Source organism: Spinacia oleracea, chromosome 4 (assembly GCF_020520425.1).
Source record: "Spinacia oleracea cultivar Varoflay chromosome 4, BTI_SOV_V1, whole genome shotgun sequence".
NCBI lineage: Eukaryota > Viridiplantae > Streptophyta > Magnoliopsida > Caryophyllales > Amaranthaceae > Spinacia > Spinacia oleracea.
In genome coordinates, this window is record NC_079490.1 from 16,715,867 (window position 1) to 16,741,523 (window position 25,657).

Consider the following 25,657-nt stretch of genomic DNA (forward strand, 5'->3'; position numbering starts at 1 on the left):
GGACTTGTGGCACAAGTGTTTGGGTATGTTCTTCCCCGAATTAATCTACAAGTAATAGTTATCTTTGCAATCTATTGATTTGATGGAGGAAATGATACTCTAATGCTGAGAAGAATGCAGTAAATATAAATTGATCATGAAACGATTCTTTAGCACTGATATGTACTGATGTTATTGATTAAAAAACGATCAGTGTTAGAACCTATTTACTGAAAATGTTAAGCAAACAATGTTATAAGCAGATTGATTCAGAGAAAACGTATATATATTCAAAACGTCCTCAGGTATGCTGAGTGGCATATCACTGTTGAATTTATGGACAATATTTTTGAGTTTTGATATTAAGTATTTATTTATATAATGATACCAGGGATATGGTATTGGTGGTTGTTTTTACTGTATCAAGTTGTTTTGGGTTAGATATGGTTCTGTCGTTGTGTAAAAGTGGGCTGGACTGTTCCATTCATTCAGTTAAGTATATCAGTTGGACTGACTTGAACTATCACACAATACCTGTAGAACTGGGTTGGTGTTAGGCCGTCTAAAACTTGGTATATTACCCTGATATAATTTCTCAGGTTACCCCAACCTATCAAGATACCAGCACTAATTTGGCTTTACAGAGTTCATGCTTTATATAGACTGGGTGCTATCAGTGTTAACTTTGAACGGATTCTCCACCCTCTGTTGTTGAATTTCCTGATGAAAATACTGTCTGAGTTAATACTGACAACGAGACATTGACCAATCCTAAACAGGATTTTGAGCTTGGCCGGGTCTAGGGTTCTCATGTTGGACAATGTAAGCTAGAAATATACTTTCTTAGTTTAAATGGTTTAGAGGCATGCTTTAGTAGTATCTTTATAAAAGGTAATATTTTGCTGCGGCTGAAGTCCTCGCTGATGTTAAATCATTTATACAGTCTGCATTGGATGGCTATAATGTATCTGTATTTTCTTAGGGGCTAACTCATTCCGGGAAGACTTATACTATGGTTTGTCTCACATTCTCCTCCGTCTCTGTTTGTCTGCCTGTCTGCATGTCTATAGTTCCACATGCATTGTTGAATGCTTAAAAATTATACTTATGTTTGCTTAGCTTTATGTTACAGTGCTAATGCTGTTAGTTTTCACTTTATGAGTTGGAAAAATGTACTAAAACTATTTTGAGCCACATACAAGAATACCAGTCTTTGTGGTGTTATTACTTATTATTAGCTTACCGCATCTGTAGCAGAACCGCTAGAATTTACTTCCCTCCTTCTGCCTTGCTTAGAGTGAAAGAAAATAGCTTTAATTACCTTTGTCTCAGTTGACTCATTTATACACAATAAAAGAAGCTTGTTGGAGAAGTAAAGTTAAATGTGCCAGTCTTTGAGGCTCTTTGGCTAATATGGTAATTTGTTGGCAGTTGTCAATTGTCATCAAACAAAGACTATGATTTCCAACACTCAGAGTGCATCTTGTTAGCGGTATTGTCATATTGTGTGGGAAAATCCTTATGTTTTCAAGCAGTAGGAAGTCACATGGTGGGAAATCCTTTAAAAGTATAGTTGAACATTTGACTGATAGCAAGAAAAAGCTTAACTTTATTCGAAGTATTAGTTTTTAACAAGAAAAATGTATTTTCAGCTGCTGAAAGTCAAGGAAGAAGAGGAAGCAGCAATAGGCAGAGGTGATCTTTGAGCTTTATCTGTGTTCAATATAAGCACGTAGGTGACAATTGGCTTTCTCCCGAGCTTTATCTAGGGCAGGATTCGAACGTGCAATCTTCAGGGCATGAGCCTAATGACTTTTCCAATTACTCTACCTGGCATGGCATTCGAGCAGTTCTCAATTAGTTATGGCCCATTTCCTGATGTCTTTGGTAAGCTTACCAAATTTGAGAAATTCGTGATGATGGGGTTTACCTTAGATTGTGCATGAGAAAAGTGTTGTCGAGTAGTTATGGACTTGTGGTAGATGGCTCATTGTATTGATTTTGGAAAAACTTTGACATTGAGTGGTCACTGGTCAACCTGTCTTTTGGACATTGTTCATAGAAAATATTTGCTCAATGATTTTCCTTTCTGTCAGAATATATGCTTCCTTTAGTGAGGAAACTCAGAGCATTGGTAAATGTTTTTTTTGTGCTCTGCAGACACTTACAAATCCTTGTAGCTAAATATTTTAGGGTTAAGGCGTGAAATAAGGCCTACTGTTCGGACTAAAACTAGGTCTGGTGTTGATTTGTGTAGTGAAGATAGGTTATCGCGATCCTACAAAACTTTCCACATACCTGTTTCTGTGTAGTTTGTTTATGTCATGTTTTTATTGAGTGTAGTAGGTAAAGGAGACTCTTAGGATTTATAAATTCCCATAGATATGAAAATCTATATTCTCGTGTTGTTAAAGTAAATAACCTAATTCCCTGTGTCGTATCGCCTCTCATCTCATGGAGGTATTCATATACAATATGCTTTACGCATAGCCTGCACTATTAATGTGTATGTACAGGCTAATAAGACAGTTGCTTCACAGTGTAACAAAATGCGCTGTGAACGGTTAGGAGATCAAATTACATCGTACAAAGATGCCCTCGAACACAAAGGGACTTATGAGTTCATGGATGCTCCAATCCTATTTGCAGACCAGCAGTGGAAACGAAACGAAGTAATGTTAGCTGATAATGATAAACTCTTGTTTTAGCTGTTCGTGATAAACTCTTGTTATTGGTTTGAATGTTGATTGATACTAGAATCATTATTGGTTGCCCCCTCGATCAAATACAAACTAGTCTCCTGGTAAAAAAAACCTATGAGTAGACTACATAGAGTTGAAGTGGGAGTTGGGCTCCCATAATTTTAGATGTATTCAATTACTCATCCAAGTCATATGTTGGCCATTTCTGAGTGAGGCTCATATAGTAGCTTCATTGTGGCCGGTGGCGGATCGATTCAACAGTGGCATTGTTTTAGCATTTTGGTTTGCAAAATAAGCTATTGAGGCAACACCCTTGCTCGTTACTTTTGATCGGTCTTTTGGTGTTGTATTCAGTGAGAATCCTTGTCGGTGCTTCAACTAAACTGAATGATACTGATATATTTTTATTTGTAAATGTTTTTGCATGGATAAGGGTTTCATATACGTTTTCTATTATGAAGTAGAGATGACAGATTCGGAAGAGAATAGTTCACTGTTTCCTATATTTATTTTGACTATGATGGCACTCCCTTTAGTGCCTTATACACTTTAAAAACTGTCGTTTTGCGAAGAAGAAGGCGAAAATCTTACATTATCAATGTGTCGTATGCTCCCGCTCTGGATAATACCATAAATCAACTCTTTGTAATTAAGTATATTAAATAATATGGAAAAACTTTCAAATTGTAATTATTATATAGTATGAAAATGATAATTTTTGTGATCTTTTTTTTCTAACTTGGGGGACGGCGCGCGTTAGCGCGATTATTGTGCCGTATGCTCGCGCCTTGGATAATACCATGAATCACTATTTGTAATTAAGTATATTAATAATCTGGAAAAGCTTTCAAATTGTAATTACTATATTATGAAAATAATACTTTTGCGATCTTTTTTTCCTAACTTGAGGGACGCGCGCGGACCAACAACTAGTAATAAATAAAAGTAAGAACCTCAATACAAATTACTTTAATTGTTAAATGGCATAAATAATATCCAAACATAAAGAAAACAAGGGACGCATAGAGTAATTCCTTAATTCCCGTGACACCAAAGTTTCCACACCTAACTCGCCAAGTGTCAATTTTCTCCTCCAAAATCCAAATCCAACCACGCGGATTACCCAAGCTCAGTTCGACAGTGACGCTGATGACATGTCACTGAATCCAGCCGCCACTGACCACAGTGCCACCACATTAGCATTCCAATCTTCTTTACTCTATAGACTTCGTCACCTACCAAGATTAGAAATGCTAATCACTGCATTATTATTAACAACACAACTTGATTTAAATATCATTTTCCTTAACTAAATCACTGGATAAAAACTGCCTACAATTACAATGGTGAATTTAGCTGGTTAAATGAACTCTGGTTTAACTGGTTAAGAATTTCCCTGAAAATCTACATTTCCATGACATTTCAAGTTTTCCCCTCTGTTTCAACTATATAAGCAGTGCGGCAGTTCTTCTTACTTCTCAGTTCTCACCCTTTCTCTCTCTCAAAAAAATTCTTGTTTTTTTTCTTTTTTGGTCATTTCAGTGTTGAGTAGTAGAAAATCCATGGATTCTGGAAGATTTTACGGTGATGATCACCTTCATCAACAGCTCAATGAGCAAGTTAAGCCTCCAGAGTAAGAAATTTCACCTGGGTTTACTTTATTTACCTTTATCATTAAATTTAATTGCAACTCGTAATTGTCAATTAATTGTGTATTTATGAGTTGATTAGCAATTAGCATCATCTAACGATAGTATTATTACTCTTAAGGAAATGTTGGTGTAAAGGTGTTAGCAATTTAGGGGAACTGAAATGGCTGCAAGACTTCATGGTTCACCAGTTTAAACCTTCAATTGGGGAAGAGGTAAATCAGAGCATTTTTTTTGTAATTGGATTTTTGTAGAATTTCTAATTTCCTTTTTTTCATTTCTGCTTCAGTTTTCACACATGCTTAAACCAAATGACCAATGATCCTTTTCAAGAATACCATATTTGTTTCTTGGATTTTTCGACAAAAATAACTAAAACAAAATGTTGTTTAGAGTGATTAGAAACAAGATTGTTCACATATTGGGTTTATTGTTTGATGTAATCAGGTTGAGAAGGTTTTGGATCGAAAACTCGTACCGATTCTTTCTTTATTGCAACAATGTGTCCTGCTTCTTAATCCAAGGTATACCTTGGTTGTCTATGATTTCTTGTAATTCTTATATAATTATAATTATATTGTGGATTGCTTTAGTATGTTTCAACCAATATTTTTGGTGCTAATGAGCCATAATACCAATACAAATTACAAATGGTGCGAGGGTTTCGAACTTGAGACCATATGTTTTCTGCTATGCATATTTGGAAATTTCTAATTACTAAATAGGGATATCAAGCTACGGAGTACTTCATTGATTGGCTAAAAGTAGTTGATACCATAACCCAACCCCCCCCCCCCCCCCCAAGGGATATTAAACATATCAAAGTAGATGATATTTTCTCCTTTTGGTTTGTAATTTGTGCTACTTATTATCAATTGTGCAGCTATCCAAAGTACGGAGTAGTCTCAAGTCTTGCATTTTAATTTATAAATAGTAATAATATGAAAATTGAGAACTTGGTTTACAAGCTAAAACGGAGTCTTTATGGGTTTACAAACTTTTATATAAGGCGGTCTTACACAAAAACCACCTTGGTGTCATACAAGTTAAGCAATGGAATCAATTAGTTAAGCACTGAAACTAATTAGTTAATCACTTGAACTAATTAGTTAAACATTGTAACTAATTAGTAAAGTCGTGAAACTAATAAGTTAAACAATGAAATTAATTAGTTAAGCAATTAAACTGGTCTTTCGGTAATGCGGTCTTCCACAAAAGTTGACGTTATGGGTTGGAGCAAGCTCCGTGGGTGTAACAAAGCAAAACCGGAACCCTATTTCTTAGATCTGGGTTTTGGATTGGGGTGTAGGGAGGCTTAGCATCGTATATAGAGTAAACTTGGTACAAGAAACTTCTGTCACGATGATGGATATTTTTACCTACAAGCTCTATGTTATAACTTGATTTTGGTTAATCTTTTTAACAGTTTAAGGTTGACTGTTGTTGCAGCTCATTGCCTTTTCATGCTGAGTCATCTGCATCAAGGATATTGCAATTACAATTTAATGGTGATGTTCCTGATACACTCTTAACCATGGACAAAATAGAAGATGAGGGTGCATCACTTGAAGTAGAGTTAGTTGATGAATCTGGGAATAAAGTGGAAGTTGGGGCTGAATCTTGTGTGAAGATCAAGATTGATGTTCTTGATGATGAACTTGATACTGAGGATAGAGATGACTCAGATGAGTTGACTGCGGAGGATTACACTAAACATATAGTCAGGCCAAGGAAGAACAAAGGAGCACTTCTGAAGGGTAATTGCGAGATTAGAATGACCAGAGGAGCTGCTAGTGTTAGTCACATTGCTTTCACTGATAACTCCAAATCAATGAGAAACGGAAACTTTAGACTAGGCGCTAAAGTTGTAAGAGGTCTCCCCCCTGGAGTGGTGGTAAAGGAAGCAGTAAGCAACGCGTTCACAGTGAAAGAACGCCGCCAAAAATGTAGGTTAATTCTGGTTTATTTATGTCATAACTTTTAACTTATAATCTTCATTTTATATCAAACTTCGAAGAAGTGTGTGTTTTTTTTTTATCTAGCTTCATTTAGAGATGATTTGTGCATGGTTTTCATTGTTCAGGTGCTAAAAAACATGAATTTCCATCTATTGACGATGATTTATGGCGCTTGGTTTATATAAGAAAAGACGGGCCTGTATATAAAAGAGCAGTTGAAGCAGGAATCCGTACAGTAAATGATTTCTTACAACGCTGTGAAACCACTACAGCAAAAGAACTGCAACATGTAAGCTAGCTAAGGACTATTCTCGTTTTTCTTTTTGTTATGCTGCATTCTTCTCCAAATAATCACCTGCTCTCTCTTGTCAAAATCAGATTCTTCATGTTCCTGAAGCAAAGTGGAAAGCAATTGTTGAAAATGCTAATAAAGCTAAAGCCTGCAACTTGACCCAAGAGCCAAGGGTTAAATTCATGGGTCAAACAAACTGGGTTGATGATTCTCGGAAGGTAGATAACTGTAAATGTGATGTTTAGCTTCTTTTATCAGTATGCTATAAGGAAGGATGGTAAAAAAAACAAAAAGGAAATAATTCTTACACTCGGGCTTCTCCAATTCTTTTGCAGGAACTAGCTGATAAGACTGCTGCATATCCGAAGCAGAGTTTGCTTTTAAAATTTAATTCCCCTGCTAATCAGATCTTGGATCAAGAACTCATAAACCCATCATTTATTCAAGGACACGAACAACCACCACCACCACCTCCGTGTGGAAATTCTATTATAGGTGAGCTATTGCATACTCTGAATGCAGGCAGTCTTTTATCTAACCAAATGGGCAGTATTCCACCAAATATTGATCATGATGCCACACCAGCAAATCAAGCCTATCAAGGTATAGGGTTGACAGATTTTGTGATATTGTTGGATAAAATTGATCATGATGCCACTTTCTCTTCCTTGTTTTTTTCTTTTTTTACTTTCTGCTCCTTTCTGGTTTGATTGGTAACAATGACAATCTCCTACGACGATTCATGCCACTTTCTGGCTTTGTTGTTGTTTGTTGGATAAAATTGAAATGTTTTTGAGAGCGAGCACTGTGGGCGGCAAGGGGGGAGGGGGAGAGGGTGTATTTCTGTTATTACATTCTATTACTAGTCTTAAAATCATGGTAATTTAAACCATGTTTAGGCACATTTCTTTATGCCTTACTATTTCTGGAACTGCTCTTATTCCATACAGGTAAAATGGTGGAGCATGAAAATGACTTGCCACTAGAAGCATCATGGGAAGATATAAATTTGGATTGGTTAATTGACTTGAAAGGAAGCCCTCCACGGCTAGAGGAGATGGGGAATGTTTCTCAAGTTTCATCCCATGTCAATGTTACCAGCAAGATAATAACTGCATGTTACGTGACTAAAGCTGCAGCTCTCTTCATGATTTCTGTTCAGCAAGATGCAAGTGTCCCTGCAAAAAAGCGAAAGCTTCAATGACACCATAAAATTTCCAGGCTTGTTGTATAATACGGAGTGCGTTATATAAGTGTCTCGCTTGTATAATTATCTTCAATTCTCTTTGCTTAGCATATGTTTTCGGTTTAAACCTCGAATATTTCTCTTTATTTTAAAGCTCCAATGAGATTGGGCAGCATTATGTATAACAAAACCTTGTTGGTGTTCTTTGTTGTATAAATTCAATATTATGTTTTCTACAACGGATGCCTAGCTGCTGGATTTAACATTGCATGATGATAACCCTTAAACTAGAACAATCTTGTGTTAGTGTTACTGGATGATTGTGTAGCTTAATGTAACAGAAGTACTACAAGGTTTCATGCCTATGTTTCTTTTGACTTGTTTAAACAGTGAATTGGGCAAGATATAAATAGTGTCAGTAACAACGCAAGATATTCCTCGAAACAGCCTTTCATCACCTACGGCCCCCTAACTTTGACTATGCTTTTCGAACCAGGAGATAATACTTCATTTGTATCAGCATATACAGTTTAAGTTTATGGAGGCTGAAGTGGATGACCAACTGATCTTAAAACTAAAACCTTCAAGGGAAACAAATTAAACACAAGAGGATGCTTAACTACAATGTTCAAATTCAGAACTGCAAAATGGGAAATTATAACAATAAATTTAATTAAGAGAAAGAAAGAAACTCAAGTCAATTGATCCACTTACATTATAGGGCGGTTGTCTAGCAGCAACAACAAGAGAAGATTCACTGATTCAGTCAGACCATACCCAGTCTGCACTGTAATTTCAATTGCCTGCAAATGTAGCAGAATAAGTTAAGATGTAAATATGCAACAGCATAAAATCCAAGATCTACAAAACTATACTGAGAAAGTCTGCAACCTCGAAGAACTTATCAACATACACAGGTAGACTAACACCACCACTTATGCCTGCCTGCCTGCACAGTTCAAAGAAACAGATAAAGGTTTACCTAGGAATTTTATTTGCAAATTACCACTTGGAAATTTTCTATAAAGAAGAAAATTATATCTATGTTAAAAAGCAGCTGTTTTGGCCTATAACTTGCATGCATCAGTTCAAGTATTCTGAAAATGGTTTAAAATGATAGATGCTTCAGCATATGAAAAAATGACCAAGAGAAGAGAAGAGAAGCACCTATGATATCTTAGGCAGACAATGAATTGGGCCACTAAACTGCTGCAGCAACTGTTGCCACAGCCAATCCACAGATGCAATGAGGTATGACTGTTACAGATGCTTCTTAGCCAGGTATTTTCCATACATAAAAGGCTCAAAATAAACAATGCAGTTTGATAAGCTATTATTTAAGGATGATGCATTGATGCAATGCACGCACGTGTCAAAACAACAGATCATCAAGAAGAGTGCAAAGCCATCACAAACTGAACAAAGTAATTGAATATACAAACAGACAAATCAAACTTTTCAGTTTTGTAAGTTTCAAACTTCTATAACTATATTCGCCAAAAGTTAATTTTTCAGATTGAACTCTATGCGTATCTCAGGCTAATTAGTCTGTTACGTAGTAGTAAAGACTCCTGCACATAGGCCTTAAGGATTAAAGATAGTTCTTTTAACTTAATAACTTATAAAATGAATTTATGCGACACGTTTGTTATTCTAGAAGTTCAGAAATCATTCAAATATTCCGTCATGATTCCTATTTCCGGTATTCTCCGAATCATCAAAGTTGTTAAAATGTTAATCTAGAAAATTCTAGATAAACCTCTATTGTAATTCTTGATGGTTGTAGGAAGATCAGTGAAAGTAACTAGAATCAATCTATTACATTATAATAAAATAGGCATCAGGAATGACACATGCCACTTTCTGGTATAAAATTTTCCCGCCAAAAACCTTTTCCTAAAGTCGTATCTATTTTACTTTATCTTATGTTCTCTACTTTTGCATAAATTGTTTATGTATGGAAAAAATTAGTATGTTTAGTATGTTTAGTAATTTAGTAATTTAGTATGTTTGCCCGTAATTTAGTATGTTTAGTAATAGGCATCTGTAATTTACTTTTCAGCAATTTAGTATGTTTGCCCGAAACTGAGAGAACACCCCTTGATTTTATTTGGTTAATCTATTTCTGGAACAAAACTGTGTTTCAGAATTGGAGAAGTGATATATGAGGATCTACTCCATGCAAGGGTTTCTTTCATTGCTCGCTGTTACTATTATCTCGTTTCTTATAAAAATAAAAATAAAAGAACTATTTTCAAACTAGCATATGAATTCAAGTAACCAAGCAGAGACGACATCTAAGAAATCAAGCAGTTGGTTCAGCTAGGTTCTACACATCCCAGCCACCTTTAACATGTAAAATAATTCATCTAAGAACTCCCATACTAAATACATCACCAGAAGAATATCATCCCCAATCTACGAGCACCACAATTAACCTATGTATCTAAAGGGTGAGGCAATTTTAAAAGCTGATATACGAAGTAATAAAATATACCTTGAGTAGAAAGGCACATATGCTCCCTTGTTTAGCACTCTCTCCAGTTCCCACATCCTTGACCTGTTCAACCGAGTTCCACATCAATAAGAGCTACAAAGTTCCTGAAGATAATCTTACAATGTCATAACAGATGCTGCAACTAAAACAGCCTGTAAATAATCTTACAATGTCATAAGTCATAACAGATGTTGCGACTAAAATGGCCTGTAAAGGCAACAAAAGTGGCTCTATCAATAAGCTAACATTAAGCAAGTACTTGGCAGCCAAAATCGCAACACCACACGTAGTTCGTGAGTTTTCTAGATGAACTAAACTACACAACGCTCTCAATGGTAGCATCGAAGACATTTAGTGAGTGACTCACAACAAATCAAAAGTCCGATATATATGTTATCACCAGCTGCTCAAGAAATCAAAAGCTGAAGTGCATAAATCAGTAACAAAACTGAACTCAAATTCGAGAAATTAAAGGAAGAAATTTTCTTGGCCGTCATCTTTCCCAGATCCCAAGTCCCACCACCCTTGTGTTTTTAATTTTGTCAACTTCTATAACAAAAAATACAAGAATCATACCAATATACCATGCTGTCATCAGTCTTGTACCACTTGTTCCGTGCATTTCGGGCATAACTAACATAGTGCCCTGAAAAAGAAGCATTCATAATATCCAAGTGAACAACGACCCCATAGAATCTGTATATTGGCGATTTGTCACTTCCTCTCATATGTGGGACTATGTTTAAAATCTCCGGGAACAGAATTGTCTAGCCAAACTTCATTCAGCTTGAGCTTGCCAAACTTCCTTACAATTGCATTGAGCTTGCCAAACTTCCCAGACTGAATTAATTGAAAGAAAACCGGAGTTCAAAATTCGCATTCAAAAGAATAACATAGTAATTACTAATTAGCATGTGAAAGAATAACATAGTAATTCTCATTCTACACTTGAAGCTTACCTAAATCCGCTTCAATGCAATTGTAAGGATATTTGGAGCCTCTACTATGTTTAATTTCTTCTTTGCTTTCTCATAAGATTTGCACCTGCCAAAAGAAAAAGTAGCCTGGATGTAATTTTGACTATGACACGGAAACAACTAATTAGAAATTTTAATATTCCTCCTCTTTCTGGCATACCAGCAAGGAAAACAAAAAGAAACCACAAGAATTAACCCGGATTTCCCCCTTTTGAACTCAACAATAGAAGAACCCAGCCCATATCAATCACTAAAACTGACAAACAAGCAAACAAACCAAAATCTGAAATCATTAACGAATTATGTGAGGAATTCGAATAGAGGAGATGAGAGAAATGCTAACCCAGGAATTTAATCGATCTCAAACTTGACACATCACTAACCATAATAAAATCCATTCTCAAAAACACAATTTCAATTTTACAACTTGAACTTAATGAAAAAATAAAAAAGGTAAACCAGATCATCATCAATTAAACTACAAAATTGAGAGAAAATTCATTAATTCCATCTCAATTCAAAGCCAAATTAAGAATTGCTAACCACCACAATTTCAACTGACAATGAACTAAAAATCAAATCACTGCGAAGATACACAAACAGATCAATCCATCAATTCAAACTTGATCGGTCAAATATAGCCATCACTCATAAACTAAAACTGTACAGCTTATTAGCATGTAAACTTTCTGACGACCAATTCAAGTTAATAGCGACAGACTATAAATTCTTGTATTTACAACAAAATGCAGGACCACAGTTGAAGAAGTAACCACAAATTATTCAAACCAGCCATAACTTGAAGTGGTACATTCAATATGCGTATACAACCACCAACCCGTAACTTGTAAGAGGTCACAGTGGAGAAATTAGCTTGAATGACAGATTTTTGTCCCAAAGAAGGGGGGAAAACATCATAAAAGCATTTGCATATTGATACTGAATATCTGAAAACACAGATATTTAGAATAACAGATTATGAGCCAGGAAACAAGATAACAATACAACTAGGAGACCTTATTGGTTTTGTTCAATAAAAATGCAAAGAGGAAAAACTGTACACTAAGTTCTAGGTAGTAGATACCAGAGAATTTGAGCAGCTCAATGCACTAAAAGTACAAGTCTTCAACAACTTTCTCCAGGTCGCAATCAAAAGAATACATAGTATAACTCAAGTCACGTTTTAACAGAAAATGCAAGTTAGGAAGTTTGATCTTGCACAAAATCAACAAGAAGTCGAGAATCATCCATTTTGAATAGAATGTAAACAGGAGTGGATGATAGTTAAGAATCCTTATAAGCCCTAGAAACTTCCTCAATATCCATCACAGCATCATCTGCAAGCACATCATCATCTAAACCATCCATTGTATTCTCATTCTCTAAGTTCATTTGGAGCCTCTCATCGTCAGAATCACTCTTGAACAAGTCCTTATCCTCAACATCAGAAAATTCATCGAAAGTAGCAGGCTTCTTCTTCTTCCCTCTATAACCAATTAGATCTATAACCTTTTCCTTCCAAAGAACCAAGGGGCATTTCTCAATCAACTCCTGGCCGTTATAAGCCTCATTCAAAAACACATGAAACCTCTGCCCTCTCTCCGAAACATAAAAAATACCGAAATGTTTCAACAGCAACCTCATCAACTTCTGAGGCATCACAAGCTCACGCCGAAAATGAGTCAAATGATCAGTCACCAGCCTCTTCTCAAGTGTAAAACTTAGCAATTCATGCATAACTGCAATTGCTCGTTTATCAAACTCTTGTGATCCTGCTTGAAGCCCTCGAGCATCAGCATAAGGGGATAAATACTCCCTCTTCTTAAAATGCTCTAGCTTCCCACCAATCCTAAACACCTTCTTAAAATTTGGCGGAAACTTCATAGGAAATGCCAAAGAAAGCTTCCCTGGAGAATCCCCATTAAAATTCCCACTTCTTTTCTCTAATTCAGTAACTGCCCACTCATTTTTCCAACCAACCAGTTCTAAAAACTCATGATCCACACCACCATCCTCGGCCTCAGACTTAACTAACCTAAAAAGACTAGGATAACTATGCACCCAATTGTCCCTAAAATCAAATGGCAACCCCATATCCCTCCTAAAATGAGCAATCTTATCAACCCTAATTCGCTTATCAACCGACATCATCAAAATCCTAGTCACAAACTCCGCCACTTTATCAGAACGCGCCTGAATTTCCCTCTCCTCCTCCTTAATCAAATCCTCCGCATCCTGGGTCATTCCGACCCACAAAGTCCCATTACGATCCTTATACAAATCAAACAATTTCGGCGATTTTCGGAGGAAATCGGATAATTTGTGGGGTTTAGGAAGGTTAATTTGACGGCGTTCTTGCTCAAGATATCGAATTGAAATAACATGTTCAGGTTCAGCTTTGATTACCTCCATTAAATGGTGGATTTTGTGGAAGATTTTCCATTTTTCAGTGACGATTTCGAGGTCGTGGACTCGCTTCTTCTTGCTCCTGTCTTGTACTCTTTTGCTCGTTGTCATTTGACGAACTTGAATTTGGTGAGTGTTTGGATTCAGGATGTTGTAGAAACTTTTCCCATTGAATTGTTTGGTGGATTTGAGTTTGTTGATTAGTTTCATTGATATTGTTCAATAAGTTACAATTTTTCCAATTAAATCACCAGAACACGTTCTTTCTCTGGAGGTTTTAAGGGTACAGGCCTGCAGGGTTTAAGGTTGAGTTGTTGAAGAAGAAAGGGTTTTAGAGCATCAAATAGTGGTGCTATCTCTTATTTTTCCACTCTTAGTCTCTCTCCTCATCCACTTCATTACCACTCTTATTAAGAGTTAGCTATTAAAAATTCCAAGAAATACACTAACTCTTATACACTACCTCTTATTTAATTTTTTCACATTTTAAATTTACTTTTATAACAAAAGTGCAAAAAATTAAGCATGATATCCCACAATGTGCCACCTCAACCCCCTCTTATTTTCTAAGAGCTACCTCTTATTTAGAAGAAGCCTCCATCAACCTCTAAATAAGAGGAAGCTAAGAGTTGCCTTGGTTTTGCTAAGAGGTAGCTCTTAACATTTCTCTCTCCTTAAGAGGGGGCTAAGAGTCATCTATAATTGATGCTCTTAGAGCCTGAGTTGTTGAAGAAGAAAGGTTGAGTTATCACAATCATACATGATCTTATCTCTCTTCTACATCATCATTCAAATCACTTTTCACTATCTTGAGTCACTATTATGAGTCACTATTACGAGTCACCTTATTTACTTTTCTTCAATGGTGAGGTTGCCCATCACTCTCTCTCCTAATTTTATCAATACCCCACCATTTATTCTCTCTCTTATGTATTACTCCCTCCGTCTCTTTTTGTTTTTTACGTTTGGTATTTTACACGCGTTTTAACGACTAATTAATGTGCATTGAGATTCTTCTAACTTTTTATGTAAACGAGAAAAATACATTTATTTATAATGTTTTCACTCTTATCAAAATTTTGATATTGGGAAAATGAGAAAAAGTTAATGTCCCAATGGAAAATTGTGAAAGATTAAATGACTCAATGGATTTAATTGGTTAAAATAATAATTAGACACAATTTTTGATAGAATATTAAATCATTTATGTGATGATATAAAAGGAAATGTAAAGAACATTTTGAAACACCCAACAAAGAAAACGTAAAGAACAAAAAGAGACGGAGGGAGTACTAATTATTTTTAGTTATTGAACTTACATAATTAATTAATAAAACTAATGACATCGTTAATTATTAATTTTTTAATTAAAGCATTTTATTATGTAAGCTATTTAATTTATTTATTTTGAATTTGAAATGAATATTAAAATAACATAAAATTTAGATCACATAATTTATAAAACAAGAAATGCATAAACATTTAAAATACAATCTAAATTAACAACGACTTTGGTCTTCTTAATCTTTTCATTCGTTGCCGAAACGACCCCATATATGCTCAACCAAGTCATTTTTTAATGCAATATGGGTCTCCCTATCACGAACATTATTTCTGTTCGCCATATAACCACTTAAATTGTGCCTATCCAATTGTACATTTCTCACGGTAAGTGGTTGGTTGTTGTTACCGTTTGATGATCCAACTACATTTTAAGGTTGATCATTGATAAATTCCGATGCATCGTAATGCAAATATCCATCTCGCTCATCTTCGACAATCATATTGTGCATGATAATACATGCCATTACGATTTTCCATAAAATTTCAGTCGACCAAGCTAGACCTGGTGACGTATTATTGCAAATCGAGCTTGTAACACTCCAAAGACACGTTCAACGTCCTTTCGGTAACTCTCTTGCTTCTTGGTAAATAATTTGTGCTTACCGGTCTGTGGATGTTTGATTGCTGGGATAAATGTTGCCCATTTTGGATAGATCCCGTCGGTAAGATAATATCCCATATTGTATGTATTTCCTTTGACATTGAAGCTAACATCTGGAGCTCTACCCTCACAAATATCAGAGAACACCGACGACCGCTGGAGGACATTTATATCATTACAAGAACCTGGTGTACCAAAGGAAGCATGCCATATCCACAAGTCTTGTCAAGCAACAACCTCTAAGATTATAGTCGATGTTTTACTTCTCCCTTGATACATTCCTTTCCATGCACGTGGACAATTTTTTCACTCCCAGTTCATGCAATCAATGCTTCCCATCATGCCAGGAAATCCACGAATATGACTTTCCCGGAGGAGTCGCTCAGTATCCGTAGTATTCGCCCTCCTCAAGTACTCCGGTCCAAATTCAGAGACGACCCCTTCAACAAAGTGAGAGAGACATTCCCTTGCAGAACTTGACGCCATTTTAAGATATTCGTCAACTGCATCGGCTGATGTACCGTATGCTAACATTCGAATTGCTGCAGTGCATTTTTGGAGGGGGGATGCACCTAGTCTTCCGGTGGCATTTGGCCTTTGTTGAAAGTAAACATTACTTTCTCTTAGCTGGTTCACAATGCGTGTGAAAACATTTTTACGCATGCGAAATTGTCGGCGAAACATATCGTCTGTGTACAATGGTCGGGGACTAAAGTAGTCGTTATATAACCGTATATCAGAATCTTCTCGATCTCTTGGTACATACCACCTTTGGTACGTAGGTTCAGGAGTGAAGGGGACCTGGTAAGTAGAGGTTACAAGGGGAACAACAGATGTATTGATCGCTTCCTCGATCCATTCATCTTCTTTTCGCCTTTCAGTAATTGATTCATGCCACTCTACAAAGTCGTTCACCATGTAGTCAAATAACCCTGAACTAGATGAACTAGAAGAATTTGAATCAGAGTTCATTTGTGATATTTTTTGTTGAGAGGAGGAAAGTGTTTTGTTGCAGAAATGATGCTTATATTTGTGTGTTGAACTATGAAGTAAAACCCCTTATATAGACCTTGTGAAATAATTCAAAGGAAATAACTATTGTTTATGATGTACGGGCACAAAAGTATAACAAATGTGATTTTTGATAAGGTTTACAGATTTTCTTCATTGATAATTCAATAAATGGGGAACCAACTCCAAAAGATTTAGATTTCTGATAAGGTTTGTAGATTTCTTTTGTGTGACAATTCAATGTATGGGCACACATAACTGTAAAAGATGATAATTTTCTGAAAATTCAATGTATCAAATGTGACAATTCAATGTAGCATGCAGCTAGTAAATTTTGCAGGTGTATAGAATATTTCTAAATGTGGAGTTAGTATTAATGATATTATTATTTGCAAGAAATAATTTTTAAAGTTAATAGAAATAGAGAAATTATAAGAAAAACATGAACTTCATTACATTAAGAAATAACAATAAAATATTACAAAGGAAATTTAAAACAATAAAGGTAACATTACATCAATTAAAACTAATATAGATAGTTTGGCTAACTTAATTGATGTCTAAACTAGCCTAAAAGATGTGCAAATTCTTGCTTTAATTTCAAATAACTTTCTTTTTCGTCTTCAGATAGATTTGGTTTTGCAAGAAGGACACTGAATAACTTGAACCTCTTTTCCCCCTCTTTCTTCCGAGCTTTGATGGCATCTCGTTCCTTTTGATACTCGAGCATATGTTCCGCTACATCAATACGCCTCTCGTCAACATCTTTGTGTTTTCCTTTTATCACATTCATCTCTGACATGGCTTGAGTAAAAAAACTCTAAATTTTGAATTTCAGAACTACCAACATTTTGAATACCAGAACTAGCAACAGATTTACCTTTCCTTTTTGTTTTTTTCACCCCATCAGGACGACGACGACGAGTACGAGTTATAGGACCTTCATCAGTTGGAGTATCAGGTTCTAATCTTTTCGAACTGCCACCACCACTAGAAGGTACATCTAGGTCTATTGGTCTCCATTTGTCTAAGTCTCTCAACATCTCCCAACAACCAATTAAACCAAAGCGTGAACCATTACACGTCCCTCTATATATTTCATGAGCTTCAGTCATCTCATCATGAGTGTTAGTGCCACTCTTATATCTTTTTATTGCCTCAGCATAACAACCAACCCATGTACTCACATCTCTATTTATTATTCCCCACCGACTTTTCATAGATCTCAAACTTCTAGGGCGCATGGTGGATGGATTATCTTCTCTAGCTTGATCATACAAAGCCATAATGTTTCTCCACATTATAGCCAAACTTTGATCCGTTGTCGTCTTTGGATCTTCAACTGCACATTCTATCCAAGCCGAGATGAGTGCATCATCTTCTTTTGCACCCCATTTTTCTCTCGACACAATGGTGTTGTTTTCATACAGAGTTTCAACAACATCATCATCAGCATCATCATTAGCACCATCAACATCATCACCAGCTTGTTGTGAACCCCTTGGATCTTCGGGAGGGGTTAGGTTACTGCTTCTTTCTCCCCCGGGAGTTGTTGGACTGTTTTGAATTATTTGGTTTACACCATATTGTTGTGACATTGGGAACATAAAACCAGATGGATAATTTTGGGGAATTTGTGGAAAATTTTGATTTGAAAATTGATTTGGGAATTGTTGTGGGAAATTTGGGTTTGAAAATTGATATGGGAATTGCTATACAAATTGTTGGTTTGGATGCATTGGTTGGTTAGGCATGTTATAAAATAACATCCTTTGAGTATTTGGATTAGTAAGGTTATTTGGATCAAAAGGAAAATTAATTTGGAAATTTGGAGAATTGGAAGATCGGTAATTTGGATTATTTTGAAAGGAACCACTTTCGTAATTAAGATTGTTAAGATCCATAATTACGAAATAATTTATATGTGAATGCTATGTAAATTTGATTTAACAATGATAAAGAGAGGGTAAAATTTAAAGGATGCAAAACTATATCAATATTAGGCTCTATTTATAGATAAAATAACAAGAATCCCGTTGGTGTAATTATTTTTTTGAAAAAAATTTAAATAAGTTATCAAATGGAACGTTATAAAATTACTGAGTGAAAAAAATAGTCGTTGCATTGTCTTAATATTGTTTCAGCAATGTTTACGTTGAAATCAAATAAACCCAACAAAAAGATTCTTGCAAGGGACACTTGGCAAATTCTGGTTGGACCGCGAAACAGTGCTGACGCGCGTCAGAACTGTCAGTTAATTAATTATTTTTTTTTAAATTTCAGCGATTAACGGCTAGGATTTAAGATGGATGTAACGTGGGTCCCGCGCGTCAGGTCCCCCTTCAGAAGTTGCATCCCCTTGCTATGGTCTTGTTGTGAGTCACCCTCCTCAATAGTGAGCTAACTCACAAGTAGGTGAGAAGGTGTTGTGAGTTAGAAGCAACTCACCATTGATGGTGCTCTTAGAGAGCACAAATTCTTATTTGTGTACAATAAATATTGTACACCGGATTAAAGTTGACTCAAGATGATTTAAAGTTACATTTATATATGTAAAAGTTATCTATTTTTTAGTGATAAAATTTTTCATTTGAATAAAAATTATTTCTTCAAAATCACTAATAATGTATAAATTAATCATTTAACCCTTTAAAATGTTTATCTATCAACTTTTTATTTTTATAACATAAAAGTTACAAAAATGTAGGTTAAAGTTACAAAAAACTGCATAAAAGTTATCTTGGTGTACAATAAATTTATTGTACACCTTGTGCGCGCAAGACCTTTTGTTTAGAGAGTACTGCGTGTTCGATCCCGGCAACAACAATCGGAAGGGGACCGAAACTACTCCCTCCCTCCCTTAATATTCGCACCGCTTTTCTTTTTGGACCGTCCCTTAATATTTGCACCGCTTCTATGAATAATTTTTTTTACTAATATTATATTATTTCTCACACTTATCTACTAACACACTTACATTCCTACTCCCTATAAAAATCATTTAAAATTCACACCCCCACCCACCATTTTCCACTAACTATATTAAAAAAATACCCCACTGTCATCTAACACCCATTAAATTAATAAGTCAATTCAAGTGTCTTAAACTCCGCACTGGTCAAACCGGTGCAATTATTAAGCGACGGAGGAATTATCTATTTAGAACTCGTCCCGAATTCAGATTAGCTCTAAGCATGAACCGGGTGGTAACATCAAAAAATATATATAATATTTGTTGACAAAGGTTATTGGGTTTTGTCATGATGGGTTGTGAGTCAAATAAAGGAGTTAGATCCTTTACGAATAAACAGTTGTTTAAATAACCTTAGTGGGCTTTAGGTGTGCAGGACCAATTGGACACCAAAACACGGAGTACTCTGTATATGATTACCTTTATCCTACACTAGTCCATATTAGTTACGAAGTATTTTGAAGGGGAGATTTTTATTAAAAGTATATGATTACCTTTATCCTACACTAGTCCATATTAGTTACGGAGTATTTTGAAGGGAAGATTTTTATTAAATACTCCGTATTTTTTTTAATTTATCACTAAAAAATAAACTCTTTTTATATTATATCGGGGTACTTTTACGTATTTTGAAATAACTTTATGTTCTTTTTTTGTGTGAAAACCATTCAAGGTTTAGTTGTTATTATTTATCGATAAGCAGAAATTTGAGGCTACAATCTCATCAAATACAACCAGACATACTCCCACCCACACTCTAGTCGAGTACTCTAAGGGGTGAATATGGGTCATAGCATCAGCATGGACTGCCTCATTAGCTACCCTAAATACATGAGAAAATAAAACATCATCAAAAGAAATAGCAAGCTTATCAATTTCTCTGAGAATCGTCCCTAGATGCGATCCAACAAAGTCTCGTTCCTTCAGTTTTTTAATCACTTCCAAACAATCACTTTCAACTATTATTGAAGATGCATTGCACTGAATGCCAACTGCAGGCCAAAGACCATGGCCTTTGCTTCTGCTGTAGGTACACTCCAGTTGCTTCAGTCTATCGCACTCTTTCTCTAATTACCACACCCATCTGATCCTTTATTACCACCCCAAGACCAACCCCCTTATCTCCAAACAAAGCAGCATGAACATTAATTTTAATGGTGCCTTCAATAGGTGGGCACCAAGATGTGCTTCCCCGCCTCTGTCTGCTACTCCCCCCCGTCTTTGCAGCCCCATTGCACAACTCCTTTGCTTCCCTATGTGCACTAAGCATGGACATGGCAGTAGCTCCTACCTCGCCTGGGTGGCGAGGCCTACACCCATGAAGAATATTGTTCCTCTCGTTCCATACCGCCCACGCCCCTACAGCCACCAACTCCATCTCACTGCTGTTAAGGTTGTTCACACACCAACTAAACCAGTCTGCTATACTCCCACTATTGGGGCACCCCTCTAGACCGTCAACAGCTGTTGTCTCCCGTACACTACAAGAAAAGTGACACCTCCATATCACATGAAGTTCATCTTCTACCTCCATCCCACAACGACAACACATAGGGGACATTCTCTCAATACGACGGGTCGACGGTGGGTTAGTAGATAAGTGTGAGAAATAATATAATATTGGTTAAAATTTCCATTTATAGAAGCGGTGCAAGTATTAAGGGACGACACGAAAAGGAAAGCGGTGCGAGTATTAAGGGACAGAGGGAGTATTAATTAATAATCAATAATTAATAATTAATATAATAATAATAAATTATAAATAATAATAAATTATAAATAATAAATTATAGTAATTAATAATAAATAATAGTTATATTGTTATGAAATTAGGGAGAGAGGAAGAGAGAAACAGGCGGTTATGATTCTTATTCCCATCAATATAATATGTACATATACATGTATTATATAGGATAAGGATGCTAGGGGTATAATGGGCATCCACAATACAATACATTTATAACACTCCCCCTTGGATGTCCATTATCTAAAATAATACAATGACCCTGTAATATACATGGAATGATGCCTCATTAAAAGCCTTACTACGAAAACCCTGTGGGATAAAAACTTAGTGAAGGAAAAGAGTACAACACTCATCATAATACGCTTGGGATGTTGCCTCGTTAAAAACCTTACTAGGAAAACCCAATGGGACAAAACCATGGTTAAGGGAAAAAGAGTGCAACGCGTACTTTCTCCCCCTGATGAATACATCACTTGAGATCTTCAAGTTCAATGAATATAATATTGTTGATAACTTTTCAAATGTATCAACATGTAGCTCCTTGAAATTTGATTCTCCACCATTGGACTTGAATTTTCAAATCTTCACTTGCATGCACTAGGTGAGTATTTATATCACCAAACTTTTGAAAATAATACCTGAAATAAATATATATTCTTGCATATAATATTACAAAATGTATCCTTTCATATTGGACATATGTAAACCTTCTTCTGGAGGTCATAAGTATTAGTAATCATTAATGTTGATCAAAATTTCTCTAGTCATACTTTCATGACAATACATGATAAATAATATGTCAATGTCCAACTTAGGGTATATAACTAAAAATGTAATTTATGGTTCTTCTGGACCATAAAATAAAACTCAATGCAAGGACATTACATATTCTTATCTTATATTATGAATCAACTCGTATGTGTACAAGAATTCTGCCGTGAATAAATTAATATGTATATTTCATAATTCTCAAGTACTCAAACTACTGGTTGAGACGGCATTTCAAAATCACTCTTTAAGAGTTTTGATAATATCTCATCAATGTTGTGATATTCATATGCAAAACTTAAAGGGCTAGATGTTAAGAACATCGTGTATAAGTTCTTCAAGAACTCTTCTTATTTGCATGATTCATAACATGCTATTTAAATCAACATTAATTATATACTTCATTCGCAACTATTCGCCAATTGGAGTAAGAAACTCCTCTTATAATATTCATAAAGTTGCAAATCCGTCTTACCATTCTTTGGATGCATATTCATATACGATATCATAATAGTTTTGAAACATATATAACTGGATAAATGAAAATCATATCATGATAAAACATAAAACAAACTAAATGTATGATGAATGATGCATGATGCATGATGCATTTACCTATTAACTACACATGTATATGAATGTAAGACTCAAATGCAAAACACTGTACAGTGTGGATATTTCAAATCCATAACTTGTTGGACTTCAGGTCCATGAGCTCATTTGATCATTATAATGATGTCTACATCAAAATAGACATAAATTTACAATCCCCTATTCAATTCATTATTTCTCGCATATGCATTATATTTCGGTTCCATCATATACCGGTATCATCAAAAAATTTCAACATATACTTTGCATGCTATTCATCAATGATATCTGAATACTTATTCAATAGGTACCATTCATCTTTTCTCACGGGCCATCTATTATAGTTCAGATATCTATACCACTTCAAGGGTATTTCATACACTATATAATAGTGTTTTCTTTCTTTTCAATAATATCATCAACTGCATTATCTTGCCCTTTCATATAAATAAATCTATAATTCATCATTAATTATGTTGGAACCGTATATATAATTTACACTTCAGGTGCAAAGATTTAAATAAATATTGGCAAGATCATTATGGTAACATCGAGCACTATGACCATTATACACATTTATGCATCTGAACATGTAACAATTTAATGTAATCAAGTCATAGATATTTATGACCAAACATACTTCGAGGACATACAGTTGGCATTTACACTTACTCATATGGGGATCAATATATTATCTTTCAAATTTGCCAACTTATTCTAGCTCGTCTCCCCCTAAGTTGGGAAAATATTTTCAATATATTATGGGGCATAAAATCTTTCACCAACTAATAATACACTTTTCAACGTGTATTTTGATAAATGTTTCATACTTCCGTTCTCTTCTGGAGATTAACATTGATCATGGGGAGTAGATGCAATATGCAGTTGTATTCTTTTCATATTTTCTCATTTCGTGCTGACATATGATTTCCCCAATCAAGAGATTTATGATACTTAAATCAATCACAAAACATTTGTAACTTCTTGGTGATATTCAAGTCACCTACTATCATTCTGGTGAACTTCAGGCCACTTACTATCATGGTGAACTTTCAATCACCTATAATATCAATATACAAGTTTTCAAAGTAATTAATATCTCTTGTATTTATTTTCTCAATCAATTCATTATAACTATTCGATTGAAATACATCTCAACCTCATCATTATGTCTTGCCTTTTAATATATACAACATATGAGGGAGTGTCAGCACATAAACTTTTATTAAACAAGAATTTTCAAATTCTCATGACGGGTGTTCTTAGACCCGGATGGCCTTAGTTATCATATCGTACGTATATAATATCATATTCAAATATTCCATTCGATAACTGCTGGTTATCTTCCCAAAGTGATCACTGTAATTATAAAATACTATAGTTTGAACATATTCTGATTTGATATAACGACACAAACTGGTGTCTCATTTGTAATGGCAAGACAATCCAACACACTTATGGAAAGATAGCTTGTACTCTTCTGGAGTATGCATTGTAATTATGGTACATATCAATTTCAATAAACATATTCATCTTTTTTCATCTACAGGATGATATCAATATCATAAACTCATACTCGTGTTCATAATTTATGAACAAAACTTGTACCATATTTAACATCCATATATCATTTTAGTCCATATACCACTATTTTGTAAACTTAAAAGCTATCTCTCCCCGATCTTTGCATATATTTAATTCTTAACTATTGTGGGAACAATTTTACATACCCACTAAACATATATCTTCATGATATATTCTCAAATTTAGTTCCCATAGGCAACAATATATTTGCTCTTCTGGAGCCTTCTATAATATTTGTACTACCCGATATAGTACTCACACTAGTCTTTCTCATCATCAATTGAGAAAATTATTTCTTATTATTAAGTATAGTATGAGTAGTACGTTGCACTGTCAGCAAGATATAATTCTTCATTATTTATTATAAATGTACCTGGATTATAAAAGCGCCCAAAATAATACAATATCTATAAAGCTACAAAACACAATGTCGTAGCACAATCACAAAGTTCACAATATTAACACATAATGTCATAGTTCGACTAGTGCAATATTATATCAAATACAACACATTTTATTAAAAGCTTAATTATTCCCTTCAGGGGAAGTAAAGAAATCTGCAACTTCTAAGTGAGTTGCATTACCAGAATTAATAGATTGGTTTCAAAATTCTTTCATTTCTTTTTCAATGAATGTTGATAAAGGTCAACAAGTTGTTTTGGTGCACGACATACACGTGACCAATGAACTTTTCCTCTACTATTATAACATACACTAGTCACAATGTCACTTTTATCTTTCTCACTTTTACCATCTTTGCGATCCCACTTCTGGTGGGAATGTGAGTTCTTGTAATAACCTCCACGACCTCTACCATATCCACCAAAAACCACGCCCACGACCACGCCTTTGCCACGACCACTGTTGCTGGAATGGTCTTTATTCTTTGATTACTTCCCATTATGAGACATCACATTCGCTTCAGGGAATGGAGTTGAGTCAGTAGGGTGTGCTTCATGAATTGTTATCAACAACTCGTTATTTTGCTCAGCCACAAGAAAACAAGATATCAATTCAGAATATTTCTTAAAACCTTTTTCTCAATATTGTGTCTGTAGGACAACATTTTTTGCATGAAAAGAGGAGCATGTATTTTTCTAACATATATGTATAAGTAATCTCTTTTCCACATCATTCAGATGAGAATAAATTTTAAACATGGCTGGATTATGCTCAATCGCAAATTTAAGATCTTGCAATCTTAAGTGCAACCAATCATAATGAGCTTTTGGTAATATCAAGGTTGTGTTGGTCATACTTTTCCTTAGGATTACTCCAAAGAGTTCTTACGTCTTTTAACAACAATATTTGCAGTTTTATACTTTCGTGGAGGATGATGGGGATTAAAAATCATAGTTTTTGCCATAACTTGGCACGTTGTTTTATATTCCTCT

At 35.1% G+C, this 25,657-nt stretch overlaps 4 protein-coding genes across 6 annotated transcripts; 1 reads left to right on the forward strand and 3 right to left on the reverse strand.

Moving 5' to 3' along the window:
* The first annotated feature begins 3,909 nt into the window (after positions 1-3,909).
* Positions 3,910-7,873, forward strand: LOC110793931 (calmodulin-binding protein 60 C-like). 2 transcript variants are annotated; one of them, XM_021998868.2, is made up of 8 exons: positions 3,910-4,314; positions 4,452-4,545; positions 4,778-4,854; positions 5,780-6,276; positions 6,414-6,577; positions 6,667-6,798; positions 6,916-7,183; positions 7,531-7,873. In XM_021998868.2, the coding sequence occupies exons 1-8, from the start codon at positions 4,244-4,246 to the stop codon at positions 7,782-7,784; spliced, it is 1,557 nt and encodes a 518-aa protein (XP_021854560.1). In that variant the 5' UTR covers positions 3,910-4,243; the 3' UTR covers positions 7,785-7,873. The 2 variants fall into 2 exon arrangements, with proteins under 2 accessions (XP_021854560.1, XP_021854561.1); XM_021998869.2 differs by having other exon boundaries at positions 3,911-4,314; positions 6,916-7,075.
* A 3,166-nt stretch (positions 7,874-11,039) lies between these two features.
* On the reverse strand, positions 11,040-14,016 carry LOC110793932 (protein WHAT'S THIS FACTOR 1 homolog, chloroplastic). Of its 2 annotated transcripts, none has more exons than XM_021998870.2 (3): positions 12,325-14,016; positions 11,223-11,307; positions 11,040-11,103 (listed from the first exon to the last, which is right to left on the reverse strand). In XM_021998870.2, exon 1 carries the CDS (start codon positions 13,854-13,856, stop codon positions 12,525-12,527), a length of 1,332 nt encoding a protein of 443 aa, XP_021854562.2. In that variant the 5' UTR covers positions 13,857-14,016; the 3' UTR covers positions 11,040-11,103; positions 11,223-11,307; positions 12,325-12,524. The 2 variants fall into 2 exon arrangements, with proteins under 2 accessions (XP_021854562.2, XP_056699607.1); XM_056843629.1 differs by having other exon boundaries at positions 11,784-14,009.
* Positions 14,017-15,486: 1,470 nt separating this feature from the next.
* On the reverse strand, positions 15,487-16,563 carry LOC110776828 (uncharacterized). Its single transcript, XM_021981387.2, has 2 exons — positions 15,936-16,563; positions 15,487-15,776 (listed from the first exon to the last, which is right to left on the reverse strand). The coding sequence occupies exons 1-2, from the start codon at positions 16,561-16,563 to the stop codon at positions 15,487-15,489; spliced, it is 918 nt and encodes a 305-aa protein (XP_021837079.2).
* A 604-nt stretch (positions 16,564-17,167) lies between these two features.
* Positions 17,168-18,200, reverse strand: LOC110793934 (uncharacterized). Its single transcript, XM_056841422.1, has 2 exons — positions 17,462-18,200; positions 17,168-17,406 (listed from the first exon to the last, which is right to left on the reverse strand). Exons 1-2 carry the CDS (start codon positions 18,198-18,200, stop codon positions 17,168-17,170), a joined length of 978 nt encoding a protein of 325 aa, XP_056697400.1.
* Between the last annotated feature and the right edge of the window lie 7,457 nt (positions 18,201-25,657).